A 27117-nucleotide genomic window follows, 5' to 3' on the forward strand; every position below is an offset into this window, starting at 1 on the left:
GTATAATAAATACAGGTTACTGGCTATGGGAGGGATAATGTATAATAAACACAGGTTACTGGCTATGGGGAGGATAATGTATAATAAACACAGGTTACTGGCTATGGGAGGATAATGTATAATAAACACAGATTACTGGCTATGGGGGATAATGTATAATAATCACAGGTTACTGGCTATGGGAGGATAATGTATAATAAACACAGGTTACTGGCTATGGAGGATAATGTATAATAAACACACAAAAAAAAAAGAATAAAAAAAAAAAAAGAATGCAGCTTCAGAATTAATCTAAATTGTATGCTGTCTAGGAGGTGGGAGGGTCTGGGAGGGAGGGTCTGCTGCTGATTGGCTGGAATCTGTCTGCTGACTGTGAGGTACAGGGTCAAAGTTTACTCAATGATGACGAATAGGGGGCGGACCGAACATCGCATATGTTCGCCATCCATGGCGAACGCGAACATGCGATGTTCGCCAGGAACTATTCGCCAGCGAACCGTTCGGGACATCACTAATTATATCGGATTAAACGGATTGCCAGTAAGGTATGCCTGTATTTTGTATCCAACTAATTAGATTGATTACCTGCAGAAATGTTGAGCTTTGAAATGCTGTGTGTCATTACAGTGCAAATGGATTGTCAATGTAGCATTTATTAGAACACAGGCATTACGGCTCCGTTCATTAGAATGCCATCTTTAATGGAGTGCTTAGATTTAGCACTTAGTATTAGTGGTTGCAGTTTTATGTGAATTCTAATGAATGACTCTAATGAATTGCTCTAACACTTTTTTGTTGTTGTCCGAACAATGTCCCACTGGGCATTATTCCTAGGGTCCCCCATCCTAACAATCACTGCAATTTTTCTTAAAAATAAGACTTACTTACGTTAATCCAGCGTGGGGAGAAGCTCCTGGAACTGCTCAGTACACCCCCTTGGGAAATCACAGGAGCCCCATGGAGGTCCAATCAAAGGTTACTCATAGAGAAGCCTTTCATTGGACTATTTAACTGAGCACGTGTGAGCTCTGATCTGATGAAGCTATGGGGGAGGGGGAAAGGAGTAAGGAGGTGAGCGGAAATTTAGTGGATGGGAGCAATGAAGGAGGGAGGGGGGGCAGGTGGGCAGACACAAACTTCACCTTAGGCAGTCCAGAACAGAGTTCCCAGCTGCTAAAGTCATGTCCCGGGGGGAAACTGCAAATAACCCTGGGTATGTAGTGTTTCAAGCTAAAACACTGCACATCCAGACTCCTACCGCCATGATCACTTCTAGAAGAAGACGTGGCCATGATGATTGGACTGAGCCTTTAACAGATTCAAAACTGAGAATACACTTCAATAGTAAATACAGTTGACAACATCGGTACAATGTTAATTGGAAAGGACGAATTAGACATATATACAATGTTGTTGGGCAGATTTAAATTGTTGCTCATTTCCTTCTCCTTACAGAAAACCACAGTCGTCAGTTCTAGAAATAGCATGACAAACCTCAATGACAATTATGAGAGTATCAGTGAATTTGGACCCATTGAATTGATTAACAGAGATCTGGAAATGACTCCCTATGGAATGTTAAGGAAATCTGTCTCTACCGATTCTCTCAGTTCTATCTCATCGATTGGCAATAATTTTGGCCAAGATTTCACAGTAGGACAGATTGAAGTGACTATGGAATATGACATCAGTTCCAACATCCTGCACGTTTCTTTATTACAAGGGAAAGATCTCCTGGACAAAAGAGAAGAGGGTAACTACGAATCTTGCTTCGTGCATATCAGTCTGCTCCCAGATGAACAAATTGTTGGGATTTCAAGGGTAAGTCCTTCTTCACGTTTCTTAATTTTACATCCAGTAAGTTGAATGTGGTACTTTAACACGTTTTAAACAAACTATCTGAGGATTGGTATCATTTTGATGAGTATATTTTCTTAAATTGTCATATTTCCAGGTGCATAATGATCGTATTACATAATAAATAAGAGCAAGGATCCAAAAGTCATGTGAAATCGTTATATTAAACCCACCTTAATATTCACGCAGCATGTTCTCAATTTAGGGACTTAAATGGACGTCAAAGCCAACGTCAAGCCAAATATGAAAACGGTCATTTCACATTACATAACAATGTACATTTATTAAAGAAATAATGATAAGGTGGTGACCCCTGAATCTGATATGGTTGAGGGGAAACCAGGATGTCAAATCTCCAAAAAGAAGAATCTTTAAATGCTTTGCGGAGACCTTAACTGGTTGAAAAGTTAACAGATCCACCTTGCTGATGGTTGAATAAAATGTAATTTCTATAATTGAAGTTATTGTGTAGTGCAGTGGTGATGTTACCTTTGTCTTTAGACGCAGTCCCCTTGCAGAGCTGGATTACCCGTAATACCAAATGAGGAGCACATCCGGTAAAAGGAAAAAAACACTTTATTAATTAGGTCCAATATGCCAGGTATCCCAAAATGGTATTAGAAGCATTGACAATAATAACAATGTAACAATCCATGCAACAAAACATAGTATACACAACTCACATATATTCATGCACATAGAATCACAATTACAGCAATGCTATTCATGGTATAGAGTCCACAATGATACATTAAAGGAAACCTACCTACTCGAAAATACATACCATAAAAAACGACAACAGAAATAGTGAGAAGAGGGAGATGATCAGAATTGCTCCCAACGTTTTGGCAAAATAGCCTTTATCAAGGGAGCATGTTATGAAAAGTATACAAAACTCCTTTAAATACCCTGAAAACAAAATGTCAATCAAAGCAGCTGTGTGAAATGGGTGGCCACCCACATTGATTGGAATCCACCCAACCATGATCAAATAGCTATGGTCATCAAGGATATCAATAAACAGGAAGTCTAAATACATCAATCCCATACATACATATATAGAGTATATAAATTCCGAATCCCATTTAGCTGAATAAACAAACCAAGAGAAAATACATATTGTTTGGTCCATTGGGATATAGGAACCTTGAGTGAGCACCCTATCTAAGAATTTGCTTTTTGTTGAGATATTTTTATGTTATTCAATTAGTGTGCCTACCTTTCTAAATTAGAGCTGGATTACCCAACAGGCGAGCCTGGATTCAATTGGTTGAGGGAGCGTATTGGCCTGTAACAATATCAGGTACAGACCAATTTCCCTTCCCAGTCCCTTCGGCAATTCAGATCCAATGCTGAGTCATTGACTGACTACTAGAACAACGAGGGCACTCTGAACGTGGTCTGAACCAGATATTGGCAGAGATGGTGGAGCTCTGCCAACGGAATACTAGACATGTGCAATTCGTTTCGTTCCGAATGTACTTTCGGACGAATTTCGTGAAATTCGAACATTCGGATGTTTATGAATGTCTGAAGTGGTGATGTTCCGAAGTGCCTAAGTTTGGTAGTTCGAAAGTGCCGAACCGAATGACATTGGTCTGAATTACTGAAGTTCCGGTGCTTTGGATTTCTGAAAAGTGTCAAAACAAGAGAGAGGGAGGGAACATTACATGAATGATGACAGGAATCTTTTTTTTTTTTTTTTTAATTCTTTATTTTATGCGAGTGTTCACGTAGTGGTAACATGGCACATGAAACACGTCAAGAAAAAAGAAAATTACAATCAAACATAGTACAATTGAGAGTTAACAGGTCTCATTACTGTGGTCCACTCATTTTTAGGTTTTAATAACTAGGTTTCTCTATCATGGATAGGATGCGTTATGGCAATTTATGGTTATAGAGGGGTCAGGCCTTCGGTCTTGTAATGCCTCTTATATCTGGTCATGGTATGGTTGTGAGAAATCAGCTTTACTGAGGCCTTCAGGGAGGTAAACATTTAGCCTGCTAGCCTTCATTTGCAATGGCTTTGCGCTTGGCGTACATTTGCTAGAGTGGAAGGCCTGAGGTGTGGCCCGTGCAAGCCTGGTGTGCTTAGTGAAGGCGTTAGGGACAACGGGCCTTTGCTCATTGTGGAGGGGGGGAGTGTGTCGTGTTGTAGGGCTAGTCCGTCAGCTTACGGAGCCAGTTTAGATCTTTGGGGGGGGGGGGGGGGGATAGGGAAAAGAGGAAAAAATTAGAAAAAAACACCAAACAATAAAAAAAACATATCTGCATTATAGGCCGTAGGCAGTCTTACGGTCCACCAACAGTGTGAACAGTCAAATATGGGTGTCTTAAAGTCCCGCACTCAGGTGGGGGAGGTATCCATCCCATGTCTCCCCTTTCCAGGAACAAAGGGAGTGATTCCAGCTACTGCCCATGATGGTCGCTCTGCTTGTGGTGCTTTCTCCGCTGGGATGCCTAGGCGTTGGAGGAAAGTGGGTGCTTCTGAAAGGCAAGACATTGCGTGTATCTTGCCGGCTTTATCCGCCATAATTCGGCGTGGGCCCCATCTGTAGGGGATGGAGTGTTCCTGTAGTGCCTGGGTGACCTGTTTGAGGGACCTCCTCCAGGTAAGTGTGTGCCTTGAAAAGTCTCGGAAGAAAATCAGTTGTGCCCCTTCAAACGATACTGAAGGGGCACTCTTCCTGCCCCCTCTTACTGCCCCCATGATCGCTCCACGGTCGGAGTCTCGGGTCAGCTTCAGCAGGATGTCTCTGGGCGCTTCTGGAGCGGCGCTGGAAGCCTTATTGAGGCGGAAGCAAGAGTCCACCACCACCTGTTTCGCCTGTTTGGGCATGAGTAGTGAGGCGAACAGTCTCCGACAATAGTGGGGGAGTTCTGCCCCTGCAATCGACTCTGGAGCTCCCCGGATTCTTATGTTGCGGGCTCTGGCTCTGTCCTCCATGGTGGCTATTTGCGCTTGTTGGTCTGCGCATTGTTTCTGGAGCGCGGCTATCGCTGCATCAGTGGCTGATTGAGCCAGTTTAGTGCCCTCCATTCCCTCCTCCAGCGCTTGTACCTTGTCAGTCAGTTTTGTGACCGCTTCTCTGATCGGGGCCATATCAGCATTAAACATTGTTTTGATCTCTGCCATTAGTGCCCTGATGTCTGCTTTGGTCGAGGGGGCAGACTCTGCTAGCTCGGTGGCTGTTCGTGGTCCTGACCGTGGTCGGGATGGAGGTAGAAAGTCGGCAGCAGCGCTGTCATCGTCCGACGACGTTGGCGTATAGGCCTCAGCCGGCGCCATCTTGGCTGTGTCAGCCTTAGGAGTTGTGCGGAGGAAATCACCGATATCGCGGGTGCCCGAGCCCGGGTCCGCTCGATGCTTCTTGGGTTTTTTCCCCATGGCTTTAGCAACTGATTCTGTGCTTTAGGGGTCGATGACAGGAATCTTGACCAATAAGCTAATTGCTGGCACTGGGAGCCCTATAGATGTGTAAGTAGTTGTGGTGGCAGTCCTGGCACTGGGAACCCTATAGATGTGTAAGTGGTTGTGGTCGCAATACTGGCACTGGGAGCCCCCTGCCACCACAACCACTTACACATCTATAGGGCTTCCAGTGCCAGGACTGCCACCACAACTACTTACACATCTGTAAGGCTCCCAGTGCCAGGATTACCACCACAACCACTTACTAGACATGTGCAATTAGTTTCCTGCAATTCGGACATTCGGATGCTTCCAAAGTTCTGAAGTTCGGTAGTTCGGAAGTGCCGAACCGAACCTAATGCCATTGGTCCGAATTTCCGAAGCAGACACATTTTTTACTTACCCGAATTTCCTCAACGAACAAAAATTTTGGCCTTTGCACATCCCTACAGAATACCAAGGATCAAGCTCAGTCTCCACTGGGCCACCAGGGAGGGGAGGTGGTTAAAACATAAACACAATGCTCAGGCACACTCAGACTCCCCTTCTCACACACACACACATACACAAAATTCTGCCACAAGGCACACAACACTCAACCAGCACACGCAGACACATTCAGCCCTCCCCCATACTGCTCTCAGCATCTTTCACACACAATACTCAGCCACTACACACATTCTCACACACACAACACCTAGTCAAGACACACAGAAAGAGATCACAGGGCTCTAGGAGGGGCCCAATCTGGCACCCTGCTGAGAGGCCAAGGTAACTGTAATCTGGCATCTGGCTCTGTCCCCTGCTTTTATGTCAGACCATATACGGCCACCTGGAGGCTGCCCCCGGCCCCTACTCAGCCGTTTTGATGATGTGTAATTAGCACTTAAGCTGCACTATCAATGTCAGCTTCATGACATTAGTAGGCTGAGTGCCTATAACCTCCAAAACTGTTTGATAAAGAACTGAGGAATGGTGCCCAGAAATTTTTGAAAACATAACCACTGCACTGAGCTGGGGTGATAATGTTGCTTTGAGTGTCTAATTAAGTTTTAACTGAAATATGTTTATTAAATGTTAATCAAGGGCCTCTGTATCTTAAAGTTAAATCATTTTGAGGTTGCAAAATGCCAAAGGGTTGAACAAATCCCAGAGATTTGTTACATATTTTAGAAATCCATGTTAATGGAATGATAAGGTCAGTGCATATATCACCAGCCACACTGAAATTCGGAACATTAGATTAGCCATGGACAATTGGAGCTAATCATTGTTCTCAACTTCCATTTCTCTTCAAACCCTCTCCCTACTAGATAAAAATAAACCAATCTCTCTCTCTCTCTCTCTCTCTCTCTCTCTCTCTCTCTCTCTCTCTCTCTCTCTCTCTCTCTCTCTCTCTCTCTCTCTCTCACCTTAATATACACCTCCTGGTTAAAATGTATATTATTATTTTAATAATTTTGTACATTATGTTATATACCCATTGTACAGCGCTATATAATTTGTTGGTGCTTTATAAATAATAATGATATATATACACACACACTCACACACACGTAACACATTTTTCGATTATAAAATACAAATACTCAACGCTTTCTTTAAGGTTAGCAGACACTGCAGCACAGAAGGAAGAATTCCAGGGTAAAAGCTACTGAATCTTAGAGGAGATTCAGACAGACTGTCCCAGGGGGGTTTAATAAGCCAGGATTCCACCATCCCAGTGAGCTGCGTGGGCGGATATGCTACAAGTTTAATATTGTAGCTACTCATTAAAAAATGACAGTAGACATTCCTGTCCAGCTCTCTCCCTGTGCAACAGAACACACTTTAATTACAGCTCGTGCATCATCACAGGAAGGTTGGCTTGCACCAAAGACTTCAGACACCCTGGGGTTTATTTGCTAAACAGTGAATTGATGTGATTTAAAAGCTGAATTTTCTAAACTGAACCCAAAATATGTGAGTTGGAACGATCCTTCTGCTCAGCTATATTCCCAACCTGATCACGTGGTTTATCTATAGTTTGATAATCGTGTCATCAGACCATCACAGTCTACAGTTTAATGAATTAATCTCTCAGCAGAGGTTTCTACGTTATCTGAATTCCTTCGGTGTAAGAAAAAACGAGCAGGTTTTTGGTCAAGAAGAGGTTAACGCATAAAGATAATTGCAAACAGAAAGGATTAACTGTTTGCAATACAGTTCCCCATTAATCAGATTCCGTATTGATCTTGTTAAAAGTATCACTGACGATGCATTCTCCTGCGTCCTCCGTGAATGGATCACTTTTTTTCCCTTTAAACAGAAACAGTCATATTATTAATGAGAGATATTCTAAAACCGATAAAGGCAACTCTTGCTTGCGTTATCCTTTTGATACATAGTACAGATTTTATATATGTCAATAAAGAAGAAACACTCTGATAGCATAAAGAAATTGTGAAAGAGTAAAGCAGGTCTCTACATAGCAACTAACGTTCAGTGGTGGAATTAAATCGTGTTAATATAAAATATCTGTTTATTTTCACAATTTGACAACATTGATAACATACTGAAGCCTTATCACTATACTAGAAAATAGGTGGAACATTGCATGAATTAACATAAAATGCCAGGTCTATGCCGTTTTTTCCAGGACAGTTTTTTTTTTTTGTCAGAGTGTAGTGTTCGTCATTTGCAAAGTTCTTGAGTAATATAATATAAATAGCTGATTTGAAATATATTGTGGCGGGGAGCTGTCAGGAAATATTAATATTTTATGCTAAGATTGAGACCTATAGATGCAGACATGCCCTGGTACTGTAGCTAATGTAGAATGCATCTTCCATCTGGCGCAGTTTGCGGATCAGGATGCTGGTTGTATTGTATTGATATAAATTGCATTACCATCACTACATGCTGGAACTTCTGTCTTTGATTAATAGGGTTAAGAGAGGAATTATCCCAGACAGCGCCATATATCTGTTCTCTAAGTGTTAGCCCTGTAACGTGTAACACAAACAGCATATTATGGAAAATTGGGGGGAAGTAATTAAAGAGGTGTCGAAAATTTATTTTTAAATGAATTGAGGACAAGCCCCCACGTCCTGCAAAGTTATTCAGTAAATCTAATATTTGTCACACACTTAAAGGAAAATTGGATATTATCTTGACGTCTGCTGTCGTGAACCCCTGCGCCCTGTGCAAATTACAGCTGTTTTAATACTGATCCTTTTGCACTTTTCTTCAATTTCAGTGATTCTGCTCACAATTGATTTATAGCTCTGGGTGACATCTTATTATCTTCTGAAATCCATTTTATTATCTAATTCTTTATTGTCTCTGCTTCCTATTGGCTGACATATCCCCTCTGCTCTAAGCAGAGTGACTGTTTCCTTTTGTATTATGACGTTCACATGAAACCGATAAAACAGACAGAGGAATGAATAACATCCCATGACAACTCACACTTTGTAAAAGTAGAAATTCTCTATAATTCAGCATAGCACCAATTATATGTTGGCTGAACAACAGCATTTTGAGAACTTTGTATATTTCTGTTTTGCACAAGTGATCCGATGTGAGCAGACATTTATGTTTTCTTAATTACCTGTAAAACTGATATCGTTCTGTGTCACACCCACACCTCCAAAGTGTCCCTATTTAGGAGGGACAGTCCCTATTTTTGGACCAAAGTATAATGCACCCTTACCTACACCCCTTGGGCAAAAGCACTACAAACAGAGCAATCACCATTGAGGATCTTAGCAAACTATACAAACACCCCAGATGGTGACGATGAAAGGGATAACCAGGGGCGTATTAGCCGCGAGGCAAACAAGGCATTTGCCTTGGGCGGCATTTTCCAGGGGGCGGCAAAAAACGCCGCCCCCAAATGCCCAAGGCAAATGTCTTGTTAGCCTTGCGGCTAACAGACATGCTGGGCTGGTTGCTGGTTGCCGGGCGGCCGGCGAGGGAGCTCTTCCCCTGAGCTCTCTGCTCAGCTCCCTCGCGCGCCGCCCGCAGAGTGAGACTGGGAGCCGGAATATGACGTCATATTCCGGCTCCGCCTCCCAGTCTCACTCTGCGGGCGGCACGCGAGTGAGCTGAGCAGAGAGCTCAGGGGAAGAGCTCCCTCGCCGGCCGCCCGGCCTGCCAGTGTGTGTGTCTGTTAGTGTGTGTGTCTGTTAGTGTGTGTGTCTGACTGTGTGTGTCTCACTGTGTGTGTTTGTTAGTGTGTGTGTCTCACTGTGTGTGTCTGTTAGTGTGTGTGTGTCTGACTGTGTGTGTGTTTGTTAGTTTGTGTGTCCGACTGTGTGTGTTTGTTAGTGTGTGTGTGTCCGACTGTGTGTCTGTTAGTGTGTGTGTGTTTGTTAGTGTGTGTGTCTCACTGTGTGTGTCTGTTAGTGTGTGTGTCCCCGACTGTGTGTGTTTGTTAGTGTGTGTGTCCGACTGTGTGTGTCTGTTAGTGTGTGTGTGTCTCACTGTGTGTGTCTGTTAGTGTGTGTGTGTCCGACTGTGTGTGTTTGTTAGTGTGTGTGTCCGACTGTGTGTGTTTGTTAGTGTGTGTATGTCCGACTGTGTGTGTTTGTTAGTGTGTGTGTGTCCGACTGTGTGTGTGTTTGTTAGTTTGTGTGTCCGACTGTGTGTGTTTGTTAGTGTGTGTGTGTCTGACTGTGTGTGTCTCACTGTGTGTGTTTGTTAGTGTGTGTGTCTCACTGTGTGTGTCTGTTAGTGTGTGTGTGTCTCACTGTGTGTGTCTGTTAGTGTGTGTGTGTCTGACTGTGTGTGTTTGTTAGTGTGTGTGTCCGACTGTGTGTGTCTGTTAGTGTGTGTGTGTCCGACTGTGTGTGTGTTTGTTAGTTTGTGTGTCCGACTGTGTGTGTTTGTTAGTGTGTGTGTGTCTGACTGTGTGTGTCTCACTGTGTGTGTTTGTTAGTGTGTGTGTCTCACTGTGTGTGTCTGTTAGTGTGTGTGTGTCCGACTGTGTGTGTGTTTGTTAGTTTGTGTGTCCGACTGTGTGTGTTTGTTAGTGTGTGTGTGTCCGACTGTGTGTCTGTTAGTGTGTGTGTGTTTGTTAGTGTGTGTGTCTCACTGTGTGTGTCTGTTAGTGTGTGTGTGTCCGACTGTGTGTGTTTGTTAGTGTGTGTGTCCGACTGTGTGTGTCTGTTAGTGTGTGTGTGTCTCACTGTGTGTGTTTGTTAGTGTGTGTGTCTCACTGTGTGTGTCTGTTAGTGTGTGTGTGTCTCACTGTGTGTGTCTGTTAGTGTGTGTGTGTCCGACTGTGTGTGTTTGTTAGTGTGTGTGTCCGACTGTGTGTGTCTGTTAGTGTGTGTGTGTCCGACTGTGTGTGTGTTTGTTAGTTTGTGTGTCCGACTGTGTGTGTTTGTTAGTGTGTGTGTGTCTGACTGTGTGTGTCTCACTGTGTGTGTTTGTTAGTGTGTGTGTCTCACTGTGTGTGTCTGTTAGTGTGTGTGTGTCCGACTGTGTGTGTGTTTGTTAGTTTGTGTGTCCGACTGTGTGTGTTTGTTAGTGTGTGTGTGTCCGACTGTGTGTCTGTTAGTGTGTGTGTGTTTGTTAGTGTGTGTGTCTCACTGTGTGTGTCTGTTAGTGTGTGTGTCCCCGACTGTGTGTGTTTGTTAGTGTGTGTGTCCGACTGTGTGTGTCTGTTAGTGTGTGTGTGTCTCACTGTGTGTGTCTGTTAGTGTGTGTGTGTCCGACTGTGTGTGTTTGTTAGTGTGTGTGTGTCCGACTGTGTGTGTTTGTTAGTGTGTGTGTCCGACTGTGTGTGTTTGTTAGTGTGTGTATGTCCGACTTTGTGTGTTTGTTAGTGTGTGTGTGTCCGACTGTGTGTGTTTGTTAGTGTGTGTGTCTCACTGTGTGTGTCTGTTAGTGTGTGTGTGTCCGACTGTGTGTGTGTGTCCGACTGTGTGTGTCTGACTGTGTGTGTCTGTTAGCTAGTGTATGCGTATCTGTCAGTGAATGTGTGTGTATTTAGAAGGCTGGGCAGGGGGGAAGGGTTGGGTGGGGGTGGCGCGCGCGGGGGGGTGTCTGAGTTTTGTCCTGCCTAGGGCAGCACAAAACCAAGATACACCACTGGGGATAATGTAATATTCATCTTAGAATCCAAATCCTGAATCAGATAGAAGATTATTTCGTACAATACAACTAATGTTAGTAGCAACATTATCAGCCACAAACACCTCATTCTCTGAATATGGGCAAAAATTAGACGAGTGAAATGGATGGATGGAGTGTGGAGCCATAGAATTAATACAAATAGCAACACCCAAATCTGAGGAACAAAATGCAATAAGACGGTCAAAATGAACATTTAAACGGTGAATTAATCTCACTTTGGTACCGTTACACAACCATCTGTAATCAGGCACCGATAATCTAAAATATTTATTGATAGACTTTCTCTCATTCTGTGTTTGAAATCGACGGCATACTGCGCTGGCACTGATAAGGTGTAATGCTGGTATCTGTGCCCAGAGAGTGGTTTGTATAACACATGTTTAACAGTTTCATTGCTGGACCGCTCGACTGAGTGCCAACATTGGTCAAAGTCACGTAGCGTCTGAATGTTACAGGTGTAGAAGATCAAGAAAATTGTTAATGTAATGGAAAAACAGAAGGATCATCTTAGAAAGTACATATGTGGAATAGCAAACTGGGCATGACAGGAGTTAGTGAATGCAACAGCTGGAGAAACCCCTGCGACCGCGCTATGTACGCCTCTGCTCTAAGGGATTTACCATTTAATGGCTGCTTCGCTGTATCCATCTTATGTCTGTTCAATGGAAACCCAGGCAGGGCCCCCTCTAGGATTTACTTGATTTACGGAGCAGGGTGGAGGCACAGCTCTAATGCTTCCTCAACTAAGCCTGGCCGGCGTGCTGCTGATGGGAGCTGGAACTGGCACAATTGCCCTTCGTGGGCCTCATGGAATTCATGCACCTTAAATGATGCTGAAAAAGCTTTTTGAGAATTTTTTAAAACTTTTTCTCTGCGGCCTCCAGAAATGAGAGCAAATAAATGTCTCAAAATAAGGACTGTCATGCAAGGCCCTGGACAGTTGGGAGGTATGCCGTCCACCTTTGGGTCACAAATCCTTTGCAATTGCATTGTTTAATGTCACTCTCCCTCATGAAATATGTTTTCCCTCTGGGGTGAACAGTCAGCTCTGACACGGTCATTAAGAGTCTTGTTACAGAAAATCCCAATTGCCGCAATCCTGAGACAATTCATTTTCTGCACAAAGTATTTTTTTTAACTGTTTCCATGATGGAATGCTTTACGTTTCAAAGGAGCTCTAGGCCTGAGCACAGAAATCATTATTGTAACCTGGGCTCATTACCTGAGTCCCAATGCAAGGCACAACACTGCGGGTTGATTTGCTTGCACTGCGTGTAGTTCAGAGAGGAATCCCGCTGTTACTGTCAAGCGTTCCATTGATTCAAGGATGGCTGAATGATGGCATTGGTAAACACAGCTCTGCTCGGTGCTGGATATTCAAGGAAAACCGACACACAAAACAAAAAGAAATGCTCCCATCAATGCAACACAGAGCCATTTGGGAACAGGAATAATGGATTACTGGAAATATAAAAATAAACCATCTGCTTTCTATCTCTTGAAACTCAAATGTCATATTACAGCAGCATATTCCCCTTTTACTCCACTCACCACTTGTTCAGAAAATGTATACGTGCATGATATGCTTCACAAAAAAGTCCTGACCCACGCTCTCATGTGTACAAGGCTTAGCAACTGACTCCCCTTTCCTTGCTTTTTCGCAATATTCCCACTTCAGCAGATTTAGAACAGATTCAGGATCCATAATAGATTTAGTGTTTGGAAACATCTGTATCACAAGCAGATATGTCTCGTTACCAAGGAATAATGAACTGTTATAATTTACATTCAGAGGTTAGGATATAAAGCTGTGATGCCAGGAACCTCGATTCTAAGTATCTTGTAGATTCCCATTAAAATTCCCATTAAATACAACATTTATGTTAAAGAGCAGAATATTTATGTATTGTATATATTTTGTTAGCTGAATTGCTCGTCAATGTATAGATTCAAAAAATAACATGATAAAGTACATTCTAAAGCTGTCAAACAATTCACCAATTGTCAAGCAATCTTCCTCTTTTCTTTCACAGCAACTACAGCACATGCCCAGCAATGCATTGTAGTTGCTATGATAATCCCAGGCATGATTGAGCCTTGTACTATGCAGAAGGATTCTAGGAGTGGAGTGATGGATGTCACTCTATTCACACACCGATGTGCGGGTAATGAAGCAACGTAGCAGCTTTCTGGGATGGTGCACCCTGTTTTGAAAGTATCTGTATATGTGGTTATTAAGCATTCCTAGCTAGGGGTGGCCAGTAACAAGCTAAACACCTCGGCTGGCGATCTCAGCCTATCAATGGTACCCAAGACAATATTTTCCTTACTAGTACCAGGGCGGGAGAAGTTGACAAAGGGGCAGAACAGACGGCACCAGGGGGACAACTAAGAAGTGAAGCCATTCGAAAATGGTTTAACTTCATAAGGTAATATGGCAGGGGTAGGCAACTTTCGGCACTCCAGATGTTGTGGACCACATTTCCCATAATGCTCTCACAACCGTCATGCTGGCAAGGCATCGGGGTAGATGTTGTCCATAACGTCTGGACTGGAGTACCGAAGGCATTGGGACCTTTCTCTGTATTACATCCTTTCCAAAAGAAAATTGGAAGTAATAATGTTTTAATTGTAAAAATGTATTTTTTCACCCTGCTGCACGGTTTGCTATAACGATCCTTTCTTAACTTTTGCATTATTTTATTGTTTTGACAGATACAGAGAAATGCATATTCGGTTTTATTTGACGAGACGTTTTCCATTCCTCTCGACCCACTGGCTCTGGAAGAAAACAGCCTGAGGTTCTCTATTTTTGCAATTGATGGAGATGAGAGAAACGTCAGCACTGGAGTAGCGGAACTGAAGTTATCTGACTTGGATTTGACTCTGCGTCCATTTAATACATGGATATATCTACAGGATGTCAACAAGGTTAATGAACGAGCTGCAATAGCTCAGTTATCAGCATTATTATGGAGCAATGCTACTGCTGTTTGTAGATTATATGTGATACATGAGAGCGTTCTCGTTACTCCCTTTGCTTTAAAGCAGGATTATCACTCACAGAGGACAGCGGAGTGGAGAACAAGAGAAGAAAGTTGCAATTTAGATCATAAAGCAGATTTTTCACCAATTAAAAAAAAAAACTTAAATAGCAGAGCATAATGCCATCTATAGTCTATTTAACTCTTCCCAGCTGTTTGTGGATTTTGGTACCATATCCTAAATTCTTGAATTTATATTGTGACCCAAACCCTAAGTCATTCTTGCACAAAACCTAGCCCTTATCCTCGCCACTAAAATGTGCCTTCCTATGGCATCTTTAATATCCTAAATCTGACCTTACCTGAAGACTAAACTCTTCATTTTAAGTTCCTCACACAAACCCTAATCACTCCTTTCCACAAGCCCTTTCTGTACCTTAAACTTAACATTTCATTTAAAGCTAAAATCTTCTGTTTAACATTATTAAAGCTTTAATCCTTTTACCATTTTATTACTATAACCCCATCATTAAAGGACCACTATAGGCACCCAGACCACTTCAGCTTAATGAAGTGGTCTGGGTGCAAGGTCCAGCTAGGGTTAACCCTTTTTTTTTTATAAACATAGCAGTTTCAGAGAAACTGCTATGTTTATACTGAGGGTTAATCCAGCCTCCAGAGCCTCTAGTGGCTGTCTCATTGACAGCCGCTAGAGGCGCTTGCGTGCTTCTCACTGTGAAAATCACAGTGAGAAGACACCAGCGTCCATAGGAAAACATTGTAAATGCTTTCCTATGAGACTGGCTGAATGCGCGCGCGGCTCCTGCCGCGCATGCACATTCAGCCGATGACATCGCTATGGAGGAGGAGGAAAGCTCCCCGCCCGGCGCTGGAGAAAGGTAAGATTTTAACCCCTTCCTCTCTCCAGAGCCCGGCAGGAGGGGGACTCTGAGTATGTTTTCCTGGCACTATAGTGGTCCTTTAACCTCTTAAGGACACATGACATGTGTGACATATCATGATTCCCTTTTATTCCAGAAGTCTGGTCCTTAAGGGGTTAAAGTTAGCGATTAGGATAGCGCATTTATGCTGTCAAATGTAAACCCCAAGATCGTTCCTTAGAAAGGTATCATAAATGTGTACAACATGTAAAATTTTCAAAATAATTTAAAGTATTTATGTTTTTGCTAGTGATTGTAGAGGATTTACTAGTTGACAGATATGTTGTTACTTTTAGTATCTTTGGGCAACTATATTTTATAAACAATTCTGGGCATTGAAAGGGGGCGATGTAAATGTGTGAAACATGAAGCCTACTCCAAATGTATGTAACCTCCGGCACGCCAGGTATTGCAGACTATATCTCTTCTGATGCTCGGAGATGTATTCCACAACGCCTGGAGTGCCGAAGGTTAATTACCCCTGGTCTAGTCTAACATTCTTTAATGATTTGTTAAACTATCAAAACTCTATTACACTCTTCCAACTGTTTTATTGTTTACATAGAAAAGGGAAATGAAATGTAATACTTTGGTGCATAAAGGGTTAAATAGGGGACAGAGGTAAAACTGAAAACTCTAGCCTGGATGTAGGCAGCATGCAGCACTTCCGATTTTGTGGACTACACCATCCATAATGCTCTTACAGCCATAATACTGGCAAAGCACCAGGGAAGATCTTGTCCACCACATCGGGAGTGCTGAAGGTTGACGACCCCTGCTCAGCAGCTATGTGGTGTAGCATAAAAGAGAACAAGTGGTTGCAGGTTGTCTCACTGCTCAATTCTCTGCTATTTAGGAGTTAAATCACTTTGGTTATTCAGCCCCAGGTACACCTCCCTGACTTGCCCAGACTGCATGTGACTTGCCCAGCCTACCAAAACACTTTCTGTTAAGAGGCATCTAATGTTTACACTTAATTTAGAATGTTGTATCTCCTGCTCTGGCAAAACTCTGCAGGAGTTTACTGTAAGTAAGTTAACATCTGACTAAAATGAAACCATTTTTTTTTTCATGTAGACTTTGTGAGTTACAGTTAGGGGATGTGTGACTAGGGCTGCATAAGCAGAAACAAAAGTGATTTAACTCCTAAATGGCAGAGAATTGATCAGTGAGACTGCATGGGCATGGTCTATACACCAAAAGTGCTTAATTAAGCTAAAGTTGTTTTGGTGACTATAGTGTCCCTTTAACCCCTTAAGGACACATGACATGTCTGACACGTCATGATTCCATTTTATTCCAGAAGTTTGGTCCTTAAGGGGTTAAGCCCACTTTGTGTAGGACGGCATAGAATGCACTAACGGCATTAAGTGGTTAAGCAAGCCTGGTTGTGGATGAGTCGTACCTGGCAGTTCCTTTTGCTCGGACATAATAACGTGCTTGTAATTAAACATTGCTGTAAACATGCTGTATGTCATTATTTGAATGTTGTTGTTACCTTTCAGGCTGCGGACTCAGTAGGGGAAATTCTATTATCTCTTAGTTACCTTCCGACCGCTGAACGCCTTACTGTCGTGGTGGTTAAAGGAAAAAACTTGATATGGACAGAAGGAAAGGTCACAGCAGGTAATATTTCATTGCTGAACAATTGTCACCTACAATCCTGAGTTTGACACGGAGAGGCAACCTTCGGCACTCCAGATATTGTGGATTAAGTCTTACCAGGTGCTTTGCCAGTATCATGGCTGTGAAAGCAATTATGGGAAATGTAGTTCACAACATCTAGAGACCCAAAGGTTGCCTTACCCTTGCTCTAGGGTGAACTAAGGGTGAAACCCAGGTTCGAATCCTTGTCAGACCACCTTACCAATACGTTTCCCTGGGCAAGACACCTAACAATATATTTCTGCCTAACTCAAATCCTTGTAGATTGTAAGCTCCTTTAGGCAAGACCTTCTTCAACTCCATAACTGTAAAGCTATATAAATGCCAATATTAATAATAAATCCAACCTCAACTTCCCTGAGCTCGCTGTGAGTGTATGTAGGGTGCTCTATTAGGGTATTTATCCAGAATTTAGCTTATTATACTAAAATAATCAATTCCAAAGGTTACATTTAAAGGAAAACTGTATGCACATAACCACTGTAGCGAGCTCTACTGGCTACTAAAAAGTGACTTGGCTTCACAGTTTAGGATCACGTCTTATAATAGGATCAAGTCTTTCATTTTTGCACCACCCCCTGATCCTTCTAAAAAGACGTTCACCTTTGCAAACAACGAAATGAATTAGCGTTACTAAAAGGTTAGCACTAGTTTAGCAAACTCATTGTTGTGGACATCAAATGATATCAATACTGGCCCTTACAAGATGCACATTTATTAATAAACAAACAAAGCTCGATTTGAATTTCCCACATGCAGGAGTTACTGTCTACAATAGTAAAATAAGTTTTCAAATGATTGAATAATTTCAGGTACAGTTTGTTTAGCATTGTAACACCTCGGTTAGCTGTGTTTTCTTCACGGATATCAGTGAGTGCATGTCGTGCTTAGGAAGATCCCTCGATACATGCAGAAGAAAGTAGACTGTAAAAATTGCCGTTACATCAAAATGAATATTTCATCACTCTGGGAAAATGCTTGCTTTATAACAAAACATTGCTGCACAGGATTGTTTGTAGTGTCCCCACCGTCTAATTCTTTGTTTATTAGAAATATTGTTACAGGAGAATTCTTGAAAAGCGATGATTTAATATAGTAAGACATATCGAAAATATAACAATATAGTTAAAAAGAAAAATAATATATCCAAGAAATGGAAAGTATAATTCTATTTTGATTGAACACATTAAATTAAAAAAATCAGTGGAAAATGTGCACAATCTGACAGACTAATGTGTTTCGTAGGCATGTGCATGGGGAAAATTTTCGGTTCGGTTCGGCATTCCGAAATTCTGAATTTTCGCAATTCGGGACTTCGGCAATTCGGCACTTAAACACTTCGGAACTTTGGCAACTTCGGCAGTTCGACACTTCGGAAATTAGGCATCTTCAGAACCTCGGCACTTCAGCACTTCGGAACTTCGGAACTTTGGCACTTCGGAACTTTGGCACTTCGACACTTCGGAACTTCGGGACTTCGGCACCTCTATTGCAGCCGCTTAGTAGATAACTCCCTAATTCCCTAATTTTCTATTGTCCTCCAACCCGGCCCCCACCCCTGAGCGGTGGGTGGGGGCCCTAAATACTAATAAGGGGGGACCTAATGTCCTCCCCCCTGGCCCCCACCCCTAAGCGGCGGGTGGGGGCCCTAAATTGGTATAAGGGGGGACACCTAATGTCCTCCCCCCTGGCCCCCACCCCTGAGCGGCGGGTGGGGGCACTAAATACTAATAAGGGGGTGACCTAATGTCCTCCCCCCTGGCCCCCACCCCTGAGCGGTGGGTGGGGGCCCTAAATAGTAATGGGGGGACCTAATGTCCTCCCCCCTGGCCCCCACCCCTGAGCAGTGGGTGGGGGCCCTACATTAAAATAAGGGGGGGACCTAATGTCCTCCCCCCTGGCCCCCACCCCTGAGCAGCGGGTGGGGGCCCTAAATCCTAAAAAGGGGGGGACCCAAGGTCCTCCCCCCTGGCCCCCACCCCTGAGCGGCGGGTGGGGGCCCTAAATACTAATAAAGGGGGGGACCTAATGTCCCCCCTGGCCCCCACCCCTGAGCGGTGGGTGGGGGCCCTAAATACTAATAAAGGGGGGGACCTAATGTCCTCCCCCCTGGCCCCCACCCCTGAGCGACGGGTAGGGGCCCTAAATACCAACAGAGGGGGGGGACCTATTGTCCTCCCCCCCGGTCCCCACCCCTGAGAAGCGGGTGGGGGCCCTAAAAAAATGCCCCCCCAGGTGACTAGGGGTCCCCAAACCCCTAGTCCCCCCCTCCCCCCCCAAAAAATTATCCCCCTACCTACCCCCCTCACCCTAAAAATAATGAGGGGGGGGACATTTAAATAAGAACCTGACAGGTAAGTCTCTACATTTACCTGTCATAGCACTCTGATTGGTTGGTTTGAAATCCACCAATCAGAGTGCTCTGTGTCATTTTACACAGTGTGGGAAAGTTCTTTGGAATTTTCCCACGCTGTGTAATTTGACTCATAACTCTCTGATTGGTGGATTAAGTAACCAATCAGAGAGTTATGAGTCAAATTACACAGCGTGGGAAAATTCCAAAGAACTTTCCCACGCTGTGTAAAATGACACAGAGCACTCTGATTGGTGGATTTCAAACCAACCAATCAGAGTGCTGTGACAGGTAAATGTAGAGACTTACCTGTCAGTCTCTTCATTTACCTGTCAGATCACTCTGATTGGATGGCTTAAACCCACCAATCAGAGTGCTCTGAGCCTAATTGCAGGGCGGGACAAGGCTTTATAAGCCTTCGCCCGCCCTGCAGAGCTCAGTCTGGGCAGAGCCCTCCATGGGTGAAGAAGAATTTTTTTTTTTTGCGCTCCTTTTTTTTTTTTAATTGCGTCGGTTATTATGTTTTTTTATTTGGCCTTTTTTGGGGCTGAAAAAATAAGATTTTAGAAGAAAGAAAGCATCGAATGGTAAGTTTTTTTTTTTTTTTTTTTTTACAGGTTCTTAGTTAAAGGTCCCCCCCTCATTATTTTTAGGGTGAGGGGGGTAGGTAGGGCGATCATTTTTTGGGGGGGGGGGGAGGAGGGGGTGACTAATGGTTTGGGGGGATTTTTTTTAGGGCCCCCACCCGCCGTTTAGGGGTGGGGGCCGGGGGGAGGACAATAGGTCCACCCCTTATTGGTATTTACTAGGGCCCCCACCCACCGCTCAGGGGGGAGGGCCAGGGGGGAGGACATTAGGCCCCCCCCCTTTATTAGTATTTAGGGCTCCCACCCGCCGCTCAGGGGTGGAGGTCAGGGGGGAGGACCTTAGGTCCCCCCCCTTTTTAGGATTTAGGGCCCCCACCCGCTGCTCAGGACCGGAACGAATTGCACATGTCTAGTGTTTCGCTAGTGATTACATTTTGTCTATATCAGCCACCAGCAAAGCACATTAAATTATAAGAAGTCTGCGATCGAGTCACTGGGGGGGTTCTGTTATTTTTGTGGATCAATCTGGATTTATTGTCGTGTACTGTTAGAACGTGGGAATACCGGACAAGTACCCCAAAGGTTATTCAGTCTTGACTTGCTATTCTATTACATTTTATGTAGAATATATGTTCACATAACAGCCTCAGTGATTAACAGTGATAACTACTTACACAGCATATTTTACCTCCAAGAGTTAAAGGGTCACTTTAGTCACCAGAACAACTACAGCTTATTGAATTTGTTCTGGTGAGTAGAATCATTCCCTTCAGGCGTTTTGCTGTAAACACTGTCTTCTTAGAGAAAATGCAGTGTTTACATTACAGCCTAGTGATAACTCCTCAGATGGCTGTTAGAGATCCTTCCTGGGTCATGGCTGCCTAAAATGCATCCAAACATTCAGTATCTCCTCCCTCTGCATACAGACACTGAACTTTCCTCATAGAGATTCATTGATTCAATTCGTCTCTATGAGGAGATGCTGATTGGCCAGGGCTGTGTTTGAATTGTGCTGGCTCTGCCCCTGATCTGCCTCTTTGTTAGTCTCAGCCAATCTTATGGGGAAGCATTGTGATTGGATCAGGCAACTGCCCCTTTTAATTGAAAGAATAAAGGCCACAAGAGTATAATGTACCGATTTTATGAGTGAACTGACAGAGAGAGGGGTGCACCTGTTTCTGATTCACTACCTATGCTGGTAAAAGGGTGATACCAGATATGTCACTGCTCTGAGAGTTGCAACATTGAATTAAATATTGACAATCAGCTATAAGCCATGTTAACCATCATGTGATGCTCAGTTTTCATTTAAAATATTTATTAAAGATTTCGCAAGTGACGTCACAATTCAGTTAGGTGCGGGCACAGCCAGGACACACAATGCAAAGGGGGAGAACAGAAAAATTATTCCATTATGGCCATTGTCAGAAAATACAAAATTTAGAACGATGATTAGCAGCGAGATAGATGGAGCCACCGGTTCCAGAAACATTTATATTCCTTATACCTCAAAAAACACATATTTGTGAAATATAGAGAATATTAAAATCCAGCGAGTCAGTAGTTCCTTTTTAAGAATACACAGACCTCGATATTAAACACATGTGGCATATCTGTGTGTGTGTGTGTTTAGAGAAAGAAGATGGTTATTTCTTGTATTTTTCCTTTTCTCATAGACGAGAGAATCCGTTCTCTATTTGAAACTGCAGTTTATAGTTTTCCCTTTAATTAATACTCCCTTAAAGACTAATCCAGAAACGACAGCAAGCGTGAATAAACTGAGACCATTCTATCCGGGAGATAAAAATCCTTATTATATTCACAGATCCGTTTGTAAAGGTTTATCTGCTCCAAGATGGGAGAAAGATCAGTAAAAAAAAGACAGCCGTGAAGCGCGATGACAGGAACCCTGTTTTTAATGAAGCCATGATATTCTCGGTTCCGGCTATTGTACTGCAGGTGAGTCATCAATTCCGATCTCGTTTCCGAACCTCATCTCTCCACGGATTTGTGGCAGAAGTTAGGGAATACAAGCACGTTTTCATCACATTGATGTGAATGAATCATTTGATTAAAAATTTATCTGCACACAAGTTTAAAATATTTTTTTTCTGCTGTTAACCCTTTCAACGCAGCAAATTGTAACTCTGCTAAGAGACTCAGAAATACGCCATTGTACTGAGCCATCGTTTTAAGTTTCTTTTCTATTAATCTCACCACTGCAGGTGGTTCGATGATTATCACAGTGGCAAACGGTTCTATCCTGAGAATGCGACTCCGTGGCAGAGTGAGAGGAGTAACATTTTTGAGGATAGATTATTTGTTCTATCTGTGCATGGTACATGAAAGCGATGTTTGAGTGTACAAACAGGTTGTGTGCGTATTGTGACGCACTTACCTGTCCCTATTCTAAAGGGCTAAATGTAGCTATTAGTAAGGGAGTGTGATGCAGCCTTTGTAGCAGTTACTACGTGCTATATTGCTGCATGTCATGGCTTTCAGTAATTTTATATTCAGGCTGTGGATGCACAAATGGCTAAACAGAAAAGCAGAGACAATTACCGCTTGTTTTAGAAGTCAATATATTTTGTTGCGCTGGTAAAACTCCGATAACAAGAAAGGGTGTAGAATACTTGAGCTGATCTCAACCAGATATTTTTTTGTGTCTTGTAACTATGTATGTAAGAAGAATGACAAAGGAGACAAGCTGAAGCAGACACGTGGCACTTAATCATAGTACTCTCTGTGCACTATTGTTAACCCACTACAATGAAATTTGTATTGTCCCCTGGTATGTTGTCATTGTAGACCGCCTTCTGCGTATATTCCATTGACATGCTCATACATTAGCTCAGTTCTTTTTCTGTCATTTATATCAATTTCACTTTTTGGGGGGATCCAGATTTGTTTCCTCACTGGATTAATGATGGAAGGAAGAGCACAAACAAATGGATAGGATCCATAACAGAATAATGCTTTATTTCTATTCCATTCAATACAGTAAGGGGGGGAAAATTGAGCAGAAAATTGAGTGGGGATGAACAGACAAAATGTGTTGCCTTTGCCATACTGCATTGAATTGATTTGTTATAAACATTCACATTTTACCAAAACTGTGCTCTTCTTGCAAGCTTAACACACTACAACCATCTCTACGGAGAATTGTTTAGATTTCAAATCTATGTGCCGGGGTCTGGGAGAACATTAATGTACATCAGTGCTTACTGGTACAGTAATTTGGGTACAGGGCAACTCAAAGAGGCCAAACTGCAAAAATAAAACTTGCAATGTTATTTTCAATTCCCATTTTGAATAAACCTATGCATATTTTTATATATTACACAAATCAATCTAGCAAACCGATAGGGAAACGGACTTGTGGGGACATTAACTAAATCTGGAATTGCCAGAAATTCACCAATAATTGCAATAATTCTCCAAACCAGCTGTTATTTTCAACTCGGATAGTTTTACTTAGCATGAAATTCCCTGGTCAATCACAACAATTTGTGTTATAATGAATAACCCTCTAATAGATTGTGTGTTTTGTGAAATTTAATTTTGAAGAATCATGGTAAACTGAATAATTTTAATCTTTTTGTTTTTAATTAGAGAAAGCACATCATTTATTTAATAGATTCTCCCACGTACGAACAATTCCCTTGAAATATAATTGTGTTACAGGTAGTTCTATTACGTAATTTGCCTGCATTCCTAATTGACACATTTTATGCTTTGTAGTCTGTAATTTCCTGTTAACGATCTAAATATGATCTTATTTTTTTTTTTTTATAACAAATATGTCTTAATACAGAGTAATAGGAGCAGGGCTTGTTGCAAAGCTTGCAGGAACAGGTGCAGTACAATACGCAGTACTAGTTTCCTTATCGAGAGGAAATTAGGACGGTTCTATCATCACCAAGATATTGGCCTCAATTTAATATTTCTGGATACGTTTTCAAATAATTTCGTACTTTTAAATACGCTTTTGAAATTATTTTATGGTTTAAAAAATATTTTAATAGTTTTTGATGTACGAATATATTTTTAAATATATGATATATTTTTTAAATATTTTGAATTAATCATTTTAAAAGTTTATCAAAAAATATTAGGTTATTTGAAAAGCTTAAAATATGAAATCGAGGGCATAATAGGTAGAGAGAAGACAAACTATTAATCACATTTAAATAAAATAAAATAAAATAAAAAGTAGTATTTGAGAGGTCTCTGTTCATGTTCATCGATCTCTAGGTAACCGGTTTAGTGTGACTCTCTGACGCAGACGCTAGGTAAAGTTATTCTGTCGAAGTTTTGTTTAGTTTTCATACATTTGTTTAGAGAATGTGTTAGCAAGCCAATTCCAATATGTACATACATTTAAAAACCAATTAACTCAAATAAACACAATCTAAGCAAAGTAAAAAATGAAGATTACTCATTTAGAGACGGTTTTATCTGCTTGGGCATCAACGATGATCTAGGAACTAATGCCCTAGTCAACATAATTATTCAAAATGACGTGTCCAAATGAACAAAATGAAGCTGGCAAGACAATTGCCTGATTTATTTGAATTTCCTAAATTAAAATCAGTTTGTAAAAATATTTTCTATAGTACACAATTCATGTTTTATGGATGTAACCTAATTCTCCACCGATGTGTTGTATGACAAGTATAAATAATTTATTGACACATTTGTATATAGTGTGTTTCATACTGTATGACTGTAAAATAGACAGAAGTTGGTGGTTCTTCAGCAAATACAAAGTCCACCTAAACAAGGATTAGAGTAGTCCATGGGAGAAAACATTTCCTTATACCAATCTAGAACCTACAGCAAAGTAGATGTAGCACCATCTGTAGAGAAGGTGTAAAAAATGTAAATTGTCTGTTTAGTACCCGCTACAAAATACTTTTCATTGCTGTCAGTTCATGCAGGTGTCCAAAGGCCAATGACATGACTGCACTAGACTCCAACCTTGAAATGACTACTATATTTACAGAAGCAATGCTTATAATCCGCACAGGTCTCAGAATAATCAAGTCACTATATAGGTAGAAGGATGCAAGAACCCAATTTGTTTCTAAGTGGTCTCACCTTGTCATAATGAAGTTACGTTAAACCGTTAAGTACTTTGGGTATTAATAAGTGATTATTAAAAAATTACAAAGATGTAAACAGCCACAAATTTCCTTTACACTAGAGCAAAAATTAGAATTATGAAAATATATTCATTCTGCTATTACGTATTGCAAAGCGGAAGTCAGAGATGTTACAATAACCAACATACTGTGAGGATTTATATATGGACTTGATGAAATGTAAGCACCTGTTCGAATCAGACAGGACTTACTAAAATAGCATGGGACTAAATTTGGGGTCTGGAGCGAGGGTTAAGAACCACTGCATTCAGAATAAATGTGAAACAGGGTAGCTCAACCTAGAGACTCATCAAGGTGATTACAACTTTGGAATCATGTGAATTTAATGGTAAAACTTCATGGTAACCTCTCAGGATCAAATGAGTCTTCATAGAATTCCAAGATAAAACTCTCTAGACAACTTGGGAGAAATAGCCGAGATTCTATTTGGAGTTTGGGTTCCAGAAAACAAGGCAATTACTAAATCCAAGATTGGAACTGGCTTCAAACGGTTGTCCTGTAATTGTAAGTCATGATTACTGAGCAAGAATGTTTCATATATGTGTTTATTAACCATTTCTATCCAATTGTTTTGTAGGAGTTATCTTTGAGGGTTACAGTAGCAGAATGCTGTGATGATGGTAGGACGGAGAACATTGGACACGTTATTATTGGTCCGGCTGCAACTGGAATGGGCATGACTCACTGGAACCAAATGCTTGCGACTCTGAGGAAGCCGGTGTCCATGTGGCACCAAGTCAGAAAGAATTAGAGCACCTGTGTGGAGTTTGTTTTTCCAAAATGCCATTAACAGGAAAGGAAAAGAAGATTGAGTATTAACACACCCTATTAATGCTTAGCGCATGGGCCACAACTCAGTCTTGAAGAGCAGTACTCCTCCTGGAGGTGTATGATTTATATCAATTTTATGTATTATTACAAACAATTCCCACTGAGAATCACTGAGCCTTGCGTTATACAATATATCACACGGAGAGCCTTGAGTAGTTATGACCTTGGAGAAATGGAGTGAGGATTGAGACTCCTGTCTTAGCAGGTATTGATAAGGATCATGCACTATTTTGTGTATGCATATGTACATTTATAAATATATATATTTTGCATGGAGCTTAAACATTCCTTTAAAAACGCTAACACTTTGAGAAGGATAAATACTGTATGGTAATGATTTTATTTTTAAAAATAATATTCTTGCTCTATAAAATAAAATGATAAAAATAATGGTAATAGAAAAACAAGATACCCTAATATATAAATATATACAGAATGGCAGCTTGCTATTTTCTGCTCGCTATTTTGAATGCCAGTTGACAATACAATGGAAGCTATTTTAGTGAGAACAATGTTTGTAAATTTCTATATTTCTTGAATAAAAACACTTATAGGTATAATATTCATACAAATAAAGTCATATACTAACCGAGATAAATGTATTTGTAGCAGCAACACTGTTTGGAAACCACACATTTTAAAAGCATGGCATTTTTAAAGCTTAATTTAATACAAGGAAAAGCAGAAAATGCTACATGTAAGAGCAAGATATACGGACAAAAAAAAAAAACAACCTCTCCAACGCACTATAGTGGTTAAGGTAACACATCGTACCCATGCACCCCATCTATTGTAAGCAGCCAAAAAGATTTTGAATGCTTGGATAGTGCAGTTTCCAGCCTCCATTTCCACCGGAGAGTCGGATGTTCCTAAGCAGAAACTTCCGTTCGCTCACCTGAGCTAACTCATACAACGCAAGTCTTAGCTCATTGGCTGAGAGCGTCAGCTGATCTCTGCTTAGGAACTGTTTGCTCTCTGGAGATGGTAGCGGCGATAGGGCACCACCAGCTGTAGTGGTTATGGTGCTTAGATTACTCCTTTAAACCTTATTTCACCTTGGAGGGAATCGACTCAAGATTGATCACAATTTTGGATAGACTGTAGGTAATGCTTCATATATGTACCAAGATCTATGCAGACATGATTTCTGTTAACAGTTAGCACTGCACACTCCTGTAAGCTTTTTCTAGCTCCAA

General features: G+C 41.7%; 1 protein-coding gene across 1 annotated transcript in view; it reads left to right on the forward strand.

Moving 5' to 3' along the window:
• The window catches only part of SYT12 (synaptotagmin 12), a 77822-nt gene extending 51610 nt beyond the window's left edge, over window positions 1–26212 (forward strand). The window contains exons 4-8 of the mRNA XM_063437390.1: window positions 1456–1821; window positions 14111–14326; window positions 16826–16946; window positions 21751–21884; window positions 25668–26212. Of these exons, the coding sequence (XP_063293460.1) occupies window positions 1456–1821; window positions 14111–14326; window positions 16826–16946; window positions 21751–21884; window positions 25668–25841 (1011 nt within the window). The 3' untranslated portion in view covers window positions 25842–26212. The remainder of the gene's footprint in view (window positions 1–1455; window positions 1822–14110; window positions 14327–16825; window positions 16947–21750; window positions 21885–25667) is intronic.
• Window positions 26213–27117: the final 905 nt, after the last annotated feature.

This window comes from Pelobates fuscus, chromosome 12, assembly GCF_036172605.1.
Source record: "Pelobates fuscus isolate aPelFus1 chromosome 12, aPelFus1.pri, whole genome shotgun sequence".
In the NCBI taxonomy this organism is placed as follows: domain Eukaryota; kingdom Metazoa; phylum Chordata; class Amphibia; order Anura; family Pelobatidae; genus Pelobates; species Pelobates fuscus.